This window comes from Ambystoma mexicanum, chromosome 14 (assembly GCF_040938575.1).
Source record: "Ambystoma mexicanum isolate Mex_15411 chromosome 14, UKY_AmexF1_1, whole genome shotgun sequence".
Lineage (NCBI taxonomy): Eukaryota > Metazoa > Chordata > Amphibia > Caudata > Ambystomatidae > Ambystoma > Ambystoma mexicanum.
The window spans coordinates 185,805,613-185,823,381 of NC_090940.1; the positions used below are offsets into that span (position 1 = coordinate 185,805,613).

The 17,769-nt window shown below is 44.2% G+C and overlaps 1 protein-coding gene across 1 annotated transcript in view; it reads right to left on the reverse strand.

Annotated features, from left to right (window-relative positions):
• The window catches only part of LOC138527594 (16 kDa beta-galactoside-binding lectin-like), a 156,171-nt gene extending 138,832 nt beyond the window's left edge, over nt 1–17,339 (reverse strand). Inside the window, exons 1-2 of the mRNA XM_069638887.1 lie at nt 17,276–17,339; nt 6,076–6,099 (exon numbers count right to left, since the gene is read on the reverse strand). Coding sequence (XP_069494988.1) covers nt 6,076–6,077 — 2 coding nt within the window. The 5' untranslated portion in view covers nt 6,078–6,099; nt 17,276–17,339. The remainder of the gene's footprint in view (nt 1–6,075; nt 6,100–17,275) is intronic.
• Between the last annotated feature and the right edge of the window lie 430 nt (nt 17,340–17,769).

The window sequence follows — 17,769 nt, forward strand, 5'->3', positions numbered from 1 at the left end:
AATTCGGCCCAAATCAGTGGTTTATCGTAGATAGAGTTTTGGAAATTATCTTGAATTCCCTGTAATTTTTTTCAATTCTCATTAAGTATTCATATTTCACTTACAGTCATATTTTGTTCCGTGAAATCCACCTTAGCTCTTAGGATCCGTTTAAAAAGTTATAAGTGATGTTAATTATGTAGTCATTCAGGAGATCTGATGCGGGTTATATGCCACTGGATCATTCCTGTTTTTCTATTCTAATGTTTCCTTCAGATACTTAACCTCCTGCTTGTCTTTTTCAAGTGCATAGTTCACCCTTCTTAAACTGACTTCAATGAAAATACTTAGCCGGACCATCACATTTTAGGGTTTTGACTCCCTCAGACCGTGATATACTGATTGATTGATTATTTATTTTGCGCTTTCACACAAGTGTTTCAAAGCGCAACCATGCATGGGAGGGGAAGACAAGACAAACAATCTTGCTAGGGGTGGTACATTCAGATCATGCAGGTGCACAGAACAGGAAGTGTGTGGGGACAGGAAGTGCATTAATAGGGAGCAAGTGCACCCATTCCCATCAGAACATGGGTTAAGTACAGAGAGATACCACTCTCATGGGTCGTAACCAAAGTGCAGTGGTGCTGCGGCAAGTGCAAGGCCTGGAGGCAAGTGCAGTAGACTGGCGAGTGAGGCCTGGCGCCTGTGAGGCTCTGAAGGTACACCAGGCAACCAGTCAGCAAAACTGAGCAGAAGTAGAGGAAAAGAGTGAGAGAGCAGAAAGAGGTCGTTACCAGGGAAGAGGATGAGAGAAGGAGGCGGCAAAGAGGAGAGTCTTGAGGAGTTTCTGGAACTTAAGGAGATCCGACTCCAGGCAGAGAGAGGCAGGGAGGCAGTTCCAGAGGGAAGCTCCAGCAGTGGATAAAGATCTCCCCCCATTAAGCAAAACTGAGCAGAAGTAGAGGAAGAGAGAGAGAGAAGAAAGAGGTGGTAGCAGGGGAGAGGGGAGAGAAGGAGGAGGCGAAGAGGAGAGTCTTGAGGAGTTTCCGGCAGTTAATGACATCTGACTCAAGATGAGGAGAGGCAGGGAGGCTGTTCCAGAGGGAAGCACCAGCAGTGGATAAATATCTCCCACCAAGTCTCTGCTTGGTGAAGCGGCTCACCCTCAGAGAGCTGGAGGAAGACGAGCAGAGGGCTCGGGAAGGAGAGTATTTAGGAAGAGAGCGATGCAGATAGAGTGCTCCCAGGCCCAAAGGGTCTTAAACTTAATCCTTGCAGCCACAGGGAGCTAGTGAAAGTATGTCAGAATTGGAGAGATGCGGTCCCTGGACTTGAGTACGAGGATAAGTCTCTGTTCTGGATGAGTTGAAGAGGACGGAGAGTAGAAGAAGGAAGGTTGAGAAAGCAGCTGTTGCAGTAGTCCAGCCTAGAGAGGACCAGGGATCTAGAGACAGTGAGCCTCTGGGGGAAATTAAGATAAGGTAGAATCCCTCTGAGAAGGTGCAGTTGGTAGTGGGACTTTTTAGAGATATCTGCAATGTGAGACGAGAAGGAGAGAGTAGAGTTGAAGATGACCCCAAGATTGTTTGCCTAGTTGGTAGGTGGAGGCGCAGGGCCAAGGGAGGCCTGCCAGAGAGAAAGAGGCAAGGTGGGAGCAGGGGTCCAGATAAGGACAATCTCTGTCTTACTGGCATTGAAGCAGAGGTTGTTTGTAGTACACCAAGACTGAATTGCGGACAGACAGTCAGTTATGAGTGAGGAAGAGGCCCAGGGTAGCTTGAAGGAGAGCTGCGTTTCATCTGTGTAACACTGAAAGCTGGAGGTGAAAGTGTCTATCCTGGAGGCCATGTAGCCATTGAAGAACCAGGGTGATAGGTTAGATCCCTGGGGTCACTGCATGCAGAGAGAGTGATAGAGGAGAGAAAGGACCCCAATTCCACCTGGGATGGGTGGTCATAGATAAAGGAGGTTAGCCATGACATGGCCTGATCAGTGATGCCCAGGGTATCATGGAGACTTGCAATCAGTGAGTTGTAGTTTACTGTATCGAAGGCAGAGGATAGGTTGAGTAGAATGAGGACAGAAGGAGAGTTAGAATCAAGATTTAAGGGCAGATCCTTAAGGGTGTTCAGAAGAGCATTTTTCATGTCTCTAGATGCTCTAAAGCCAGACTGATGGTCATGAAAGCAACCAACAGATTCAGTGTGGAGGGTAAGCTGAGAAATAGCCAACTTCTCCAGGAGTTGGCCCAGGAAAGGAGTGATTGAGATTGAGCGATAGTTTGCCAGAATGGATGGGTCAGCAGAAGGTTTCTTGAGGAAAGTTTGCACAAGGGAGTGCTTAAGAGCAGTGGGGAAACCTCCAGCGGGGGAAGGAGAGGTTGCAGAGGTCAGCCAAGGCTGGGGCGAGAGAGTCAATGTTATCCTTGATGGTTTTAGAGGGACAGGGGTCCACCTCTTTGGAGGAGGATTTCATAGACTGTACTTATCTAGTGACGTCCTCAGGAGTGATAGGGGAGAGAAATGAGCGAAGAAGGGGAGGGGTGGGGTTGCCAAGGGAGGTACAAGAGATGCTGGTATATGAGGTGGTGAGGGAGAGAGGATAGGATATCCTGCGGCAGGATTACTTAGTTCCTTGCAGACTTTGAAACGTTTGGCTGTGTTATTGGATGACACAGAGATGTAGGCTTGAATGAAGACTCTTTTTTTGGAGCGGATGCAGAGTCTATACTGCCTTTGAAGGAGGCGGCAGGTCAGTTTGTCAGAAGGTGTGCCCGAGGAATCCCATTTCCATTTGGCTGCCCTGCAATTCCGTTTAAGGGCAGCCAGTTCGGAGCCATACCAAGAGTTGCACTTTTTGGTAACGTTCAGTCGTACCCTCATCACAGGGGCAAGAATATCAAGAGTATTGACAACGAAAAGGTTAAAGTTAGAGGGGTGCCGCGTCAGGGTGGGATTCAACCACAGGAGTAGAGGGAGCAGAATAGGTAGAGACAAAGGAAGCTACTGACACTCTTTTCATCGGTCGGTATGACCTTGTAAACAGGAGGCAAGGGCAATTACCGGGGCATTGCAGCCCTGGCAGATCCGGTAATTTCCCATTGCCGAGTGGCAGAAATAATGACTCCCCATTACCATTTGAGTCCCATAGGACTCAAATGGGAATGGGGAGGACGGTAGCACCAGCACCATTCAGAATGGTGCCGGTGCTACCATCAATGTATGCGGGTGGGTGCCGTTCCACCCACCAGGTCAGACATGGCGGGCGGGAAGGCAACCTGCCCGCAGAACCCGTAGTTTGCCAGTCCGGAAACAACAGTACTGGCAAGCTTACTGGTACCATTGTTTCCAGACCGGCAAACTTGTAATGAGGCCCAATGAGTTCCAAGTTTTATTCGTTTTAAACTCATTAAATACAGAGATGATGCTCAAAACGTGCTCTCCAGTCACATGACCTAGATGGAAATAGACTTGGGCAGACGATGCTGAGACGAGAAGGTGAGAGCATGCTCACACTCCCTTTTTATTCCCAGAAGTTTTGAGGCCGTGTTCAAAGGCTAATTGAATGACAGAAAGTAAGAGTGATGATAGATGTTGGGCTAATCGGGTGGGGAGGCGTGGTCAAGCCCAAACCACCAACACCCGGGGTACCAGTTTGCGTGCTGCTAGCAAGTGGAATATTCCAGAAGGGTACAAGCGTGCCAACCAATTATAGAGGGCCACGTATCAAAGAGCCCTATAGTTTGAGATCCAATAAATCCTTGTGTATGAGGATGACTTGCACTAGAGGAGGGCTTAGTTGCCCACCTGACAATAGAGATCTAATCACAACCCCATACACCATAGAAAGTATATGTAGATGTTTCCCGGTATCCAACTACAATCCAGTTTAAGTTTTATAGTTTGCCAAGTAGGATGACATCACTGATGATGAATATTTGCTATATAATTATGTTTTTTATGAAAATCGTTGAGACATTATCATTAAAACGTCAGTCGATGTCCGTTGTACTCCTGTTTTAGATAATTGTTAATAAAACAGTGTACCTTTCGCCAACTTCCTGAGTCGATCTTTTTATTGATGTTTGAGTAACTTCTGCATCCCCATGCATCCTATAAGAGCGGTAGCGTACCTTGTCTTACAAGGCCTACGGAATAGTATGGAAAAAGAGTGAAGATGAAAAGAACAATGAAAGGGGAGTAACAAGCAAGCCTCCCACAACAACTTCTCCCTCGCTCCCAGCCACATTACTCTTAATCCCAGGGTCTCCAGCAATGCTCACAGGAAGGCAGGTCTTGTTGCATCCACTTTGGTACCAAAAGAGGTAGGTACCCTTAACTTCCTTGCCTCAGAATAGCCAAGTCGTGCTGCAGCATACCTCTGTAGCCATTCATGCTCTGGCCCCAAAACCCAGCAGTATGCAGACATTCAAGATTATCAGACAGCCAGGGCGGGATGCATGCTGACGTGGCCACCCCCACTTTAGAACCCTGCCTGCCATAGGTGAATACTCTCAGGGACACTTACGGGATGAGGGAAGTGGAGGAGAGGGTGCCATCACAATAGTGGCTTACAAGGTGGAGGTTACAGCAAAACAGTGATGCAGGAGCTCTGACGCCGAACCACCTGATGGGCTTCATTTCCTGAAGCACACGGCGGGCCGATGCAGGGCAGCAGTACACCATATTATTTCTAACATGCATAACTGACACTCGATGTGAAATGACACAAATTATTATAGGAATTACTAAGGTTTGAGAAATCTCATTAGGAGAAAGTCGGTGTCGGAATCCAGGAAGAAATTACACTAGCTTCCGGTTCACCAAAGAATACAGTTCAAGCTTCTGTGTCTGATCTTCAAGCGTGTACATAATCTGGCCCCGTCCTACCTAGTGGACAAGATCCAAATGTACATCCCTAGAAACCTCTGAGATCCATGGCCTTGAATCAGCTAGTGATCCCTACCTCCAGATCTGTCCATTGGGGGTCAGAAGGCTCTCGGTAGCTGGTGCTCGTGCGTGGAATGGTCTTCCACATCAATAAAGGAAGCTAGAATTGTTGACAGTCTTTAGAAAGCAGCTAAAGACGTTTATTTGAATAATGCTATGTCAATGATCACGAGCCATCTAATTCCGATTAGATCTGCGCCTAGATGCGGCTTGCTGCTTGGTTCCTCGGGGATATGTGCAATACAAATAATAAATCAAATAAAATAAAGTGTAGTCGCAGCTATCCTCATTCACTCGATGTTATTAATAAATATTATACAGTTTTCTGTATCCTACGGATTTTCAGTGTTAGCAAAAGAGCGAGTCATTGAGTTCATTTAGATTGGGGGAACTGTACAACTAAATTTCCGCTTTGCAATGTATTCCACCGCAAAGAGGGGAGCACAGGAGAAACGCTTTGAACACACAATCCAGAGCAACGCAAAATATAGCTTGAGCAGGCATTGAGGCACTTTCTTATATTCTGTACATCCATACTAAGCACTCTAAGCACTATGAGATATGGAGTGAGGTGAGTAGCAGATCTCCGACTCCCCCATCCAGGCACACATTAGTGAGTGGGCCTGGGTAGGATATGTGAGGTGGTATGAGATTGTGTGTTTGTGTATGGGTGCGTGTGGGTATGTAGTGAGTGTCTATTCCCTGCTGAGTGGGTTAAGAGTGGGCAAAAGCCACAGGTTTCCTATGGGACGGTGCTTTACCCAGCTACTGCACCTATCCCCCCGCTACTGCATCTATTCCCTCCCTCCCTATTCCCTCCCTCCCCCTGCTACTGCATCTACCCCCCTGAGGCCTTTACCACCTTGGTGAGATGTCGGATTGCTTGACAGTGAAGCCCTCCTTCCCGTGGGGATGCGTTCCCCCCTGAGAATATAGGGTTCTCATCGACGTCCACCTTGTTTTTGTACATATACTATTTGCCATATTATGGAAGGCATGTACCACCCTCCTTCCTACCATGCCCCCCAGCCCAGTGAGAGAGAGTTTTGTGTGTGTGTAAAATACAAATATTTGTATTTCTTAAAATAGTAACTACATCCATGAAACAAAAGGTTTGAATTCAAGCAATGTAAATTGTACTTACATTGTGATAAGAAGGCAGGAGCACCTGGCAGATAAAACAAACATATATTCATTATTAATCCATAGAAATATGCTAATTGTTCCCCATCTAAAGTGCTGCTCTACATTTCCATACTCCCAAAACTGACATGTACTTTATGCAACCAGCGCAGATTTTACACTTCTATTTAATAGATGAATGTTTAGAAATGCACATGTAATGAATATTGCATAGTTGTAAAGTAAATTAATAATTCCACTTGCACAAGTGAAAGCACCTCCAGATGAATATACTTTGGAGCCATAAACCATGGCATGTTGATCTGAAAAGGTGCATTTCTTGAAGTGTGAAACACTGACTTCACCTGTAGAGGATGTGGGACATAAAGCGCAAGGCACTCACTGCATTCAAAACCTTGCTTGGATCTCAAGCTTGAAGTGAGAAGATCCCCCACGCTCCACCTGTTTGATAAAGCTTACACACATCTGTAGTTGTGCTTTATCACATCCGGAAAGTATGTGTCAAATCAGTTTGCGATGTGGTGTCACTTTTGTGGCGAGACAAATACTTTTTGCCCCCTATACAGTGGCATAGCAGACCGATAAATGTTGGTTTGGAGGGTTGTCCAGAGCAATGCCAGAGGTTATGATTTATTCAAATCCTTCAGCCCTTCAGCCCATCAATTTTTAGTTTTGCAAAGCCTGAAGCACAAGCAATGACACAGGTGCATCTGGTCGTTGTCTTCAGGCTGTCTGAGAACATGTCCTGCACCAAAACTCCTGCAGATTTACTTGTCTCCTCCAGATAATTTGCTTTAAGTTTCAAAGAGTGTTGTGACTTGTGTTCCCTACTTTGGTCTTTCATGAATGCTTGCCTGAGAGAATGCTGATGGAGTGTTATGCCTATGGAATGTTGTGGTGTGAGGGCCCCTGTAAGCTCCATGAAGGTCAGTTGGAGAGAAACAGCCTGTGAGAGAGGAGGCCAGCGGATGTCTCCTATTTACCTTCCTATTTACTTACCCTTGGACTTATCTGATGTATATACCTTGTCACTGGAACTTAGTAAAGAAGTTCAGTTCCCTTCCGGAGTATCAGACCTTTCATTTCACCCTGCAACACTAGCGACGAGCTGGCTTGAGGGAAGGGCCAGGAACCTGCAGCTGTCCAGAGTGAGCAGTGCCCAGAAGGAAGGACGTGGTTGAGACCAAGGAGGGCACAACCACCGGCCTCCGCCCCCCAAAGGTGAGCTGACCCCTGCCCAATAGCCCAACAGCAGTTGCATGGGAGGAAGGAGGCAGCTGGGGTAAAAGTTAACTGTAGTAGCAGTTGGAATACCAGTGGGGCCACCTTACAGATTCTGGCCACTTTAAGCATCTTGGCAACTGAAATAGTAGTGAGCATCAATGGGGCCACCATTAAGTATTTTGGCCTCTGGAAAAGGAGTTACAAAGATTTGTTGCATTTCCCAGTGGGGCAACCGTGAAGAATTGGTCACAGGTTCACAGCGGGGCCACCTTACAGATGTTGGCCACTGGAGCAGACTTTCCAGTGGGGCCACCTTACAGTTATTTGACCACTGGAGCAAAATTTTCCAGTGGGGCCACCTTACAGTTATTTGGCCACTGGAGCAGCATTTCGCAGCGGGGCATCCTTGCATTTTCTCGCCACTGGAGTTAACATATGGTAGCAGCTGGTGTAACAGCATTTCCCAGTTTTTGGCCACTGGAGCAAAACACCTGCTCATTGGCAGAGATACAGCCTGGGAGAGATTAATTAGCTAGAGGATCAGGCACCATAGGGGCTACCTTACAGCACCATGGGCTTATCAAGTATGCAGTTCAGGAGGTGGGCAGAGACAAAGGTGAGACAGTGAGCGCTCACAGTCATCAAAGGAAAAGGTACTGTTGCAAGCATTTAGTTCTGTGCCCTGCATGCTGTTCGGCGTCAGAGGAGGCATCTACTCATTGGAGGGAGACTTGGGGATATTGCAGGTGGTGTGGTTCTATCCTTGAGGCTCTTGAGAGCACATATCTCATGGTTTTGTAATAACTTGATCCTGATTTTTTGGCTTTTTTGTGAGAGCTTTCAGTATGTAACAGAGAATACTGACTTGGCTATTTGTGTGATGTGAGGCCTGTGCTATGTCTGGGGTCTTGCCTGGTTATGCTTGGCTCAGTTCACTTTTGGCTTGGTTGTGGTTGAAGTGTTTTTTGGTGTGGTTGGCGTGGCCTCTGTTGAGTCTTAATGTTTTCTTATCATTGATGGTTGTGACAACAGTGCATTAATTAACAGGATGTATCTAGCACTAACATTTTCTTCCACAGGACCAACGTGTACTTTATGGACTTTGTCACAAAATGTTTAGAGTTTCAAGATTTGAATTGCAATTATCACCTTGTGTGTGGTTGAGGGTGATGTACATTGGGAGAATGGCAGAAGTTTTGCTTGGTAACAATTTTTGGGGTTTGGGACCTGGCACATGTTTTATAGGGGTGTTCTGCCACCTGTGTCACAGATTTTGGGGTTTGGAACCTGGCACAGGTTTATAGGGTTTTATAGCAGTGTTCTGCCACCCATGTCACAGATTTTGGGGTTTGGAACCCGGCACTAGTTTCATATGGGTGTTCTGCCACCCATGCCACAGATTTTGGAGTTTGGAACCTGGCACTAGTTTTATAGGGGTGTTCTGCCACCCATGTCACAGATTTTGTGGTTTGGAACCCGGCACTAGTTTTATAGGGGTGTTCTAACCACCCATACCACAGAGATTGAGGTTTGGAACCTGGCACCAGTTTAATAGGGGTGTTCTGCCACCTGTGCCACAAATATTGGGGTGTTGTACACCACACTTAAGGGGGTTTCCTGCCCGTGCCTTGGGGAGTTGGACACCCGTACCTTAGGGGGTGGTCCTCTCCGCCTGCCGTGCACGGAGTGGGTGCCTGTGCTCTGTGCAGTTTGAGCTTTGATTATTCTGGTAGTATACTAGAAGATGAAAGGTGTGCTGTGTTTCAGTGCGCCTTAGTTGCTGGCAGCAGGATGAATGAGGGTGTTGTTTTGGGATCCTGTGGCAATGCTGGTGTGTTAAGAGTTAAGGCTGGTTGGTTGGTCTGAGTGTCTGTGGTAGGCCTGCTACAGATTATGAGTGTATTAGATGGATTGGCCGGCCTTGCAGGTCGCTAAAGGGACTATGCTGGTGGGAGCATGAGGCATGTCTCCTTGTTCTTCGGAATGGAGTGAGTGGGATTTGGATTGGAGTTTTGTTGTTTGGAGCGGAGGTGGCCAGAGTGTTGTTGGTTTCATACTGTGGTCGCATTACACTGTGTATTTTCCCTCGCACTTCTTTCCGTACCTTTATCTTGGTTTCTGTTGAGGAAGGATATGGGTTGTGTCTTGTGTTCCCTGCTTTGGTCCTTCATGAATGCTTGCCTGAGAGAATGCCTGATGGAATGTTATATCTATGGAATGTTGGGATGTGATTGCCCCTGTAAACTCCATGAAGGTCAGTTGGAGTGAAGCAGCATGTGGGAGAGGAGGCCGGTGGATGTCTCCTGTGTACCTTCCTACTTACTTACCCTTGGACTTACCTGGTGTATATACCTTGTCACTGGAATTTGGTAAAGAAGTTCACTTCCCTTACCTGAGTATCAGATCTTTCATTTCACCCTGCAACAAAGAGCTTTTTGAGGGTAATGATTTCCCCCTCAATGACGCAGCATATCTGAATCTGTACTGTTATAGTTCATTTGCTCCCAGATGGTTGGGTTATGGTGGGTCAGCAACCATTTCCTCAGTTAGTAGCTACCAGCTGTTTTGTAGACATAAGTATTAGATCATTGTGCAAGTGTCTACCCTACTGCTGTGATGTGTTAACCTACCTTAATCTGTTGTCCGAAACACCACTAATGGGACACCAAATTTGATCTGTGCCCCTGCTAATGTGGAAGAACAGGTTATCATGCCGCGTTCATTCTTGCAGAGTGCGCCCTGACTTTTTTGTATGTAAAAGGAACTTGGGGTTGCTCACCCTTACTTACCTAGTGTTATCCAGGCGTGGACCCCTTGCTCACTGTGCTCAGAGAGGCACAGCTCCATCTCAATGATGAGGCCCGACTAGGCCGAAACGCGTGTCTGGGGTTGCTGTTGGTTCTCTTGTTCAAAGGAAAGTTGCCATTGCATTTTGGTGTTGGGCTGCTCAAGTGGGTGGGACAAAGACTGCGATGCGAATGGATATTCCTCCTTTGTGAAAGGTACAGTGAGATAAAACCAGTGGCTGCCGACTCTGAGTGGGTACAATCCCACAGAACAGGTTATCATGCCGCGTTCATTCTTGCAGAGGGGCGCCCTGGCCTCTTTTTGGCGTGTAATAACTCAACTGCCCTACACAATGATCTATTCATGCATTACTGGATATTTGGAAGGTGCTTTATGCTGTTGTCTTTGCTGGGGGCGTGGCAAGCGAATATAATCCTCATCCTGCTTATTGGGGGATGTGCACCTAAACTGGGGAATCACTTACCGAAACATATCCGCCTTACTCCAAACCATTTAGAGTTCCATCCTAATATTTAAACATTCTTAGTGCCACGATACGTAGGTTGGTACTTACATCTGGTGTTGGATTTTTTTTACAGCGCTAAGATATCTTTGCAAGTTGTATGCTGCGCTATACAAAAAACAACTGTTATGCCACACCATAGCATGCTGTGCAGCGTTTGGGTAAACAGAAGACATTCAATTGTAAAACCCTCACATAAGCCCTCATATCATGTGTGGAGTATGTTAAAAGATCACATGTTAGTGCCTTGCAGGTCACTCTTCTCGCCACAAAAGCGGGTATTTGGCCAGAGTACAACTTCCCAAAGATATTCCTAAATTTAAAATAGCTATAAAGCTCTCTCTGATAGTCTTGCTTTATAGCTCCATGAGTCCTCCACTTGGCACTCTTTCTGGGCAAGATTCTCAGCTTGGAAAGAACTTTTCCTGTGATCATAAAGTGCACCTTGTTACGAGTTCGGCCGGTGCAGTAAAAATGTGGTAGTAATTACATTACTGCCCCTTTGCTTGGTGGTAATACAATTACCACCACTTTTAGTGCACCGCTGAATTCCAAGTGTAGAGTTAACGTAAAGGATTCACCTGCTGCAGAAAGCTGGAGGTAAATCCTTCACTTTACCTCTAGTAATCACAGGAATTACTGTGTGGAATTATGGCTCATGGTAAATATAACAGTGTAAAAACACAACTCCTATGTGAGAGTACTAAAAAAAACATAGACAATACTGCCTTTTTCATACATCTACAGCTTCTCACACACAGCTCTGCACACCAAAATGTGTTTGGTATTTTATTCGAACCTTTGCACACGCGTGCGTTCACTGAATTCAATTCGATACAAAAAATAATACAAATCCATGAATACAATACAATCATAAAAAAATAATCAGAGTGGGTAATAGTAGGTGAGGCAATTCTGCACTCGAGCCCAATCAGCACACTTTTTCTGGACTGGCCGCCATTTTAAGCTGGACATTGTATAACGTGGCAATCAGGTAACCACTGTCTTTGAAGGCGTGCACATGAGCACCACACTGGGGTCTGTGGTGGTGGGGCGTGTTTGCAGGAGGGAAACTGTACTTTAGTATTGTGATGAGCGACAGAGGTCGCACATGACAACCTGTTTACGTGCTGTGTGCCTGAAGTCTCAGTATATATATATACAACGGGTTCTAAGAGCCCACAAAAAGTGTGTTAGCTAGGCGTGAGTGTAGCATTGCTTCACATACTAATCCCCACTTGACAATTTTATGTTTTTATGAGTGTGTTGTATTCATGTATTTGTTTTCATTTTTGTATTGAATTGAATTAAGTGAATGCACTTGTGTGCGAAGGTTCAAATGAAATACTAAACACATTTTCATGTGCAGAACTGTGCTGTGTGTTAAAAAGGCAGGAGTGTCTTATTGTTTTTTTGAATACTCTTACATAGGAGTTGTGCTTTTACACAGTTAGCTTTTCCAGAGGTTGGGGAGTACAAATACTGGGCCCCGTTGATGTTCATGGTAAATCTGCCATGACTCCAAGAAAGTCCCACTCATAATCCTGTTGTAATGCCATCTGACTGAGTGTGATATAAATGTATCGACATTTTTATTTCACCTGATGAAGACCAGCTAGATAACTGTGACTGAAACAGGTTTCACAGCCTGGCGTGCTGATGATTCACCTTCAGGGAACAAGCAAACCCAGTTGCACATGAAAGTTACTGTGTGTGTACACAATGCTCTCATGCACATGTTTCTTTCAGCTCTTGCAAAAATGAATATTATTTGAACAATCGATTAAGACTATTATTGCACGTTGAACACATGCAAGACTGATAAAATGGAGAGTTTCTTTTGTATCTGCTACCCATTTCATAAGCTAAAGTTTACCTCCAAAAAGAATTGCACACATTGCCATTTTTTAACCTAAACAATCTTCTGCAATTGTCAAAGTAATGATTTCTAATGAATGGAACCTGGGAGGAATTGCTTGAACATCATCTATTTCTCTTCCTTTGCCCACTATGCCATTGCAATATTTAAATCTGTAACCACTGATCCAGTTTAATATTCCTAAAGACTAATGAGGACTTGATTTTTTTTTTAGATCTGAGGCTAGGACCGTGCCCCTCACACAAATATGAAAATGTAACAAAAGAGATCCTGCTACCTCACTCTCTCCTCTTAAATGAGATAAATCCTCATATTGGCCCCACGAGGGTGTGCAACATCACAAGACAACCAAATTACACTTTTGGACCCATGGTATTAGAAAAGATATATATATTTTATTTTATTTCATCATATCAATTTTCATACTGTTCTTAAAACTTGTGTAACCTCAATAGGTGTACAATATTGTTTTTTTTTAAAAAAACCACTCAAATTCATTACCTTCATAAAGAACAGAAGAATAACAAAATACAATTGTTGAAACAAGGAAAAAGTGAAAGGATCAGTATATGAACTGAAGCCACCTGAATGCACAAAAATAAACCTTCACCTTGATAGTATCACTTAGCTGATTGCATAAAAACACATCCAGAATTGGCAAGAAAAAAGAGAAAAACATTACACTTAGATTTCATAAAAACACATTAAGAAACCACTGTACAAATCAAAGAAGAGCAAATGACGCTACTAGCAAGAGCTGTATAGGTATAACATTGAGCTATCTAGTAATTAACCCTTATATTAGGTAACAGGATTACTTAGTAATTTTTAGTAAATAGAAGCTCTAAGTGCTCTGTTGTAACCGTGTCTATAGTCATACGGTCTCGTTAAGCCGACATGTTTCATTCCCTAGGTATATGTATCTTTGGAAGGGAATTTCTTCAGGGGTTTTTTGCTTCAAAATTCAGACGGCGTATCAATAGCCGGACTTGTATAGTGTTGATTCTCTTAAAACCGTATTGGATTGACCGGAATTGCAGCCCTCGGGGGATTCCTTCTTGTTATGAATTAACTATAACCACACTTCGAACTTGAAAAATTGCAAGTGAGGTAAATGGCGCTTCTGATAAGTAGAGCGCTGGTTCCCTGGATGGTGGAAATCACAGGCGAAAGACAGAAGGGCAGCCTTGAATGAATCTTCCTATCAATCCCTATTGGGCGTGTTGCAAGTAGTCGAGGCTGCATTTGAATTCCTCTAGGCTGACTCTTTGACCACGCTTCTTGAGTATAGCTTTCTAAAAAGATGCTGTTTAAATCGGCTTGTAGCATTCTTTGCCGAACGCCATTCTCACAGTCGAATCTTTTTGGATCATATCTCATTTAAGAGGCGAGAGTGAGGTAGCAGGATCTCTTTTGTTACCAGTTTAATATTCCACCTCCTTATATCCCATTATATTCCCATGAGAATGTAATGTTTTGTCATCAAAGAATACCTACTGCAACTGATTAAGTGCATTAAAACATACACACATCCATCATTATACTGTTCTGGACTAAGTAAAATGGTATCAGGTAATATAATCGTGGCAAAAATGTTGCGGTAAAAAAATATCGCTGCAAAAATGCCACTGTTTAACCCGGTAAAAGTATGCCCCATTATACCATTTAAGGTGAGCGGGGATTGCGGGGGTGTCCCCCGCTCCCCTTAATTGGTATAATGGGTCTGGGGTTTGCGGGGGTGTCCCTCGCATGTTTTACATGGACTGCGGCGCAAAAACGGCAGCATTTTTGCAGTGATATTTTGTTACCACAGCAATTTTTGCCGCCATTATATCACATGGAACCAGTAAAATGTGCCGTCTAGGCTTTCCAAAAGGCCTCTGGGCTCCACGCCAGAAGCCTCCCTACTTCTCCCACCTTTGTACTAATAGAATGGTGCTGTGTGTAGTGGCAAAGTAGTGCTGGGCTGCAGGTGTCAGGAGGACCTGGCCTTCTGAGGTGGACAGCTCTGAAGCAAGACTCCTTCTGGTATTCATGCAGCATGGGCTGGGGGATTGGGGTTCACCCTCTGTTCTGATCCACTTGTGAAGATACTGTAATGCCCTCGCCCCCAACACCAGGAACCACCTACTTGCTAGTTGTGGCCAAGCATGCAGTCCTGTGGCAGCCCACATGCTGGAGACCTCTTGCTTTAATGAACTGCTTATGAGTGATTTAACCAGGGCTCCTTAGTGCATCTTTTACCGCTCTTGCTGAGAAAACATTTAGCAAAGGTTAAATATTGGGGGATATTCATAGGCCCAAAGCACCAGAGTGAGAGGTTTGCCAAAATCAATGCCGACCATCAATCACCCTGCCAGTGTTGTCCTTTGTTAAAGGATGACCTGTGTCAATTTCCTAGAAAATGGATCTCCGTCAAGATCAGAAGATTTAAAATATTCTCCTCCATCAGTGAGATACTGGAACTCTGCGCAACTGCATTTAACGCTTGCAAAAGTGTTTCTCTTAAAACAAAACTAGAACATTTCTTTGAACAGCTGTGGGCTTTTTTTTCTTTTTTAAGTTTTCATTTCTCAATACAAGCAAGCCTGCAATCATGAAAAAACGGGTATGGGCCTAATTCACACATATTGCACTGGAACAAACCAGGAAATGATGACAAGAGCATGTCCTATTTGCTCCTGCTACATGGTATATTTGCTCCTGCTACATGGCATATATTGCTCCTGCTACATGGCATAGTTGCTCCTGCTACATGGCATATTTGCTCCTGCTACATGGCATACTTGCTTCTGCTACATGGCATATTTGCTCCTGCTACATGTCATACTTGCTCCTGCTACATTGCATGTTTGCTCCTGCTACATGGCATGTTTGCTCCTGCTACATGGCATATTTGTTCCTGCTACATGGCATATTTGCTCCTGCTACGTGTCATACTTGCTCCTGCTACATGGCATATTTGCTCCTGCTACATGGCATATTTGTTCCTGCTACATGGCATATTTGCTCCTGCTAAGTGTCATACTTGCTCCTGCTACATTGCATACTTGCTCCTGCTACATGGCATGTTTGCTCCTGCTAAATAGCATACTTGCTCCTGCTACATGACATATTTTCTCCTGCTACATGGCATATTTTCTCCTGCGACATGGCATATTTGCTCCTGCTGCATGGCATATTTGCTCCTGCTACATGTCATACTTGCTCCTGCTACATTGCATACTTGCTAATGCTACATGGCATGTTTGCTCCTGCTACATGGCATATTGGCTCCTGCTACATGGCATATTTGCTCCTGCTACTTTGTACTTGATCGTGAAAGACTTAACCTGGAGCAGATCTGGAGGTGACTGGAGAATCTCCAGAAAGCACTTGAGCAAATCTTTGTTAATCGTGTTTACACTGAAGCATCCCCAGGATTCTTCAGACACCTGCAGATTTGCTCCTGTTCAACACTTTTTAAATCAGGCTTAATGTAGATGGTGCAAAGCTGAGTGGTCCACAGTGCGAACCTGTGTGCTTTGGTCCCTGTGCATCTTTAGACAGTGATGTTCTGACAGTGCTAATTAACTTCAGGTTTTCTGGCACCACAACACAACCAGCTTTCGAACCGTAAAACGTTTCTTGACATATAAATCTGTTTAAATAAAAATATTGCAATACCATTTGGAGGGCAACAGTGGACTATTGTGTAGCCATTGCAATATTATAATTAAATTTAAAAAGAGAGGCCATGGCTGGAAGAGGATTTTTGCACTAGTGCAGTAGTATGGACATATATTTTCTCGCCCTTGAAAATAAGCCCCTTGACAAAAGATGCAGTGATTAGCAAAAGTTTTTTTTGTTTCTTAAATAAATTAGCAGAGTTATTTTGTTATTCTGTTAAAAAGAGACAAACGTGTCAAAATTAAGGATAACACATCAGAAAATACATGTTGATTGTCTTCAAAATAAATATTACAAACCTAAGTAAAATGATCTGTTCCTGCTGCTTTCTGGCTCCCTCACCCCTAGTCCCTCCCCCCACACCCCCTCTTGCTGGAAACCCAGCACAGCTGCAACCTTTGCTGCTACTAACGGCAATCTGCTCTTTCTCCAGTGAGTTGAAACACCCTTAAAAAAGGCCTGAGGACAGATTAGAGAAACTTTGCACTAGTGCACGCTCAAAGTTTGCACGGTATTAGCACTAGTGCAAAGTTTGCCCTATTTTTAAAAACACTGGGACACATAAAAAAACCATTGCGCCACCACAAGTGCAGTTTGGTATATTAAAAGCACCAGGGCTAAAATTGCGCTAGTGCTAAAAAGATACATTTTTGATGCAATTTTGCATCAGGGAAAAGTTTGCTCTAGTGCTAATACCATGCACTGGTGCACAAATGTAGTGAAAATGCATCTTTTTTGCAATAGGGCAATTTTTGCCTTGGTGCTTTTAATATGTCAAACTGCACTTGTCGAGGTGCAATGATTTTTTTAATGTGTCCTAGTGTTTTTAAAAATAGGGCAAACTTTGCCCTTTTGCTAATACCGTGCAAACCTTGCACTTGCACCGGTGCAAGGTTTCTGTAACTGGCCCCTGATGTGTTCTATTAATCCACAAATATTAAGCACGGCGCGATATATGATTTATTTAATAAACAGTAGCTTTCTACAGGCTTACATTTTGACACATGGAGTTACGTTTCTTAAGCAAATAGTGCAGCACAAAGAGACATTTACAAATGAAATCAACATTTCAAGATCTCAGTAGTTTTAATATTTCCTGGTCAGAAATAGAATAATTACCCAAGCAGGTCGTGTGGTCTCTGATTTGTTCTGCTAGCGTGTGGCGCTCTGCTGAAAAGGTGCTCTGTCGTTCCCAGAACTCACTCTTTTAAAGCCCTCAACCAGCAGTCCCGCCTCCCACCTCCTGCTTTCGTTTGCCAAATGCTTTGCTCAGCAAAACTCAGACTAACGTTTGCATTTTATAATTAATTATGAGAAGCAGATAAAGACATGCCCTAGGGCAAGCGTTGTCATTTTTTCCCAGATAGCATTTTAATGTTTAAAGAATATAAACTCACACAGGAATCATATTTTAACCCCATGGAACCTTTTTTTAAAAATAAATACACCTGAACTAAGCCCAATAGTGAATTGCTTCGTTATTACATTCTGTTAAGTTATATTCCTCAATTATAGCAAGTATGTCAAGAACTTAGGCTGGTCTGGAGGGAGAATACTAATGCTCCCCAATCACTATTTGCACCCGGGGAAGGGAGCTCAAGCAATCAGGTGGC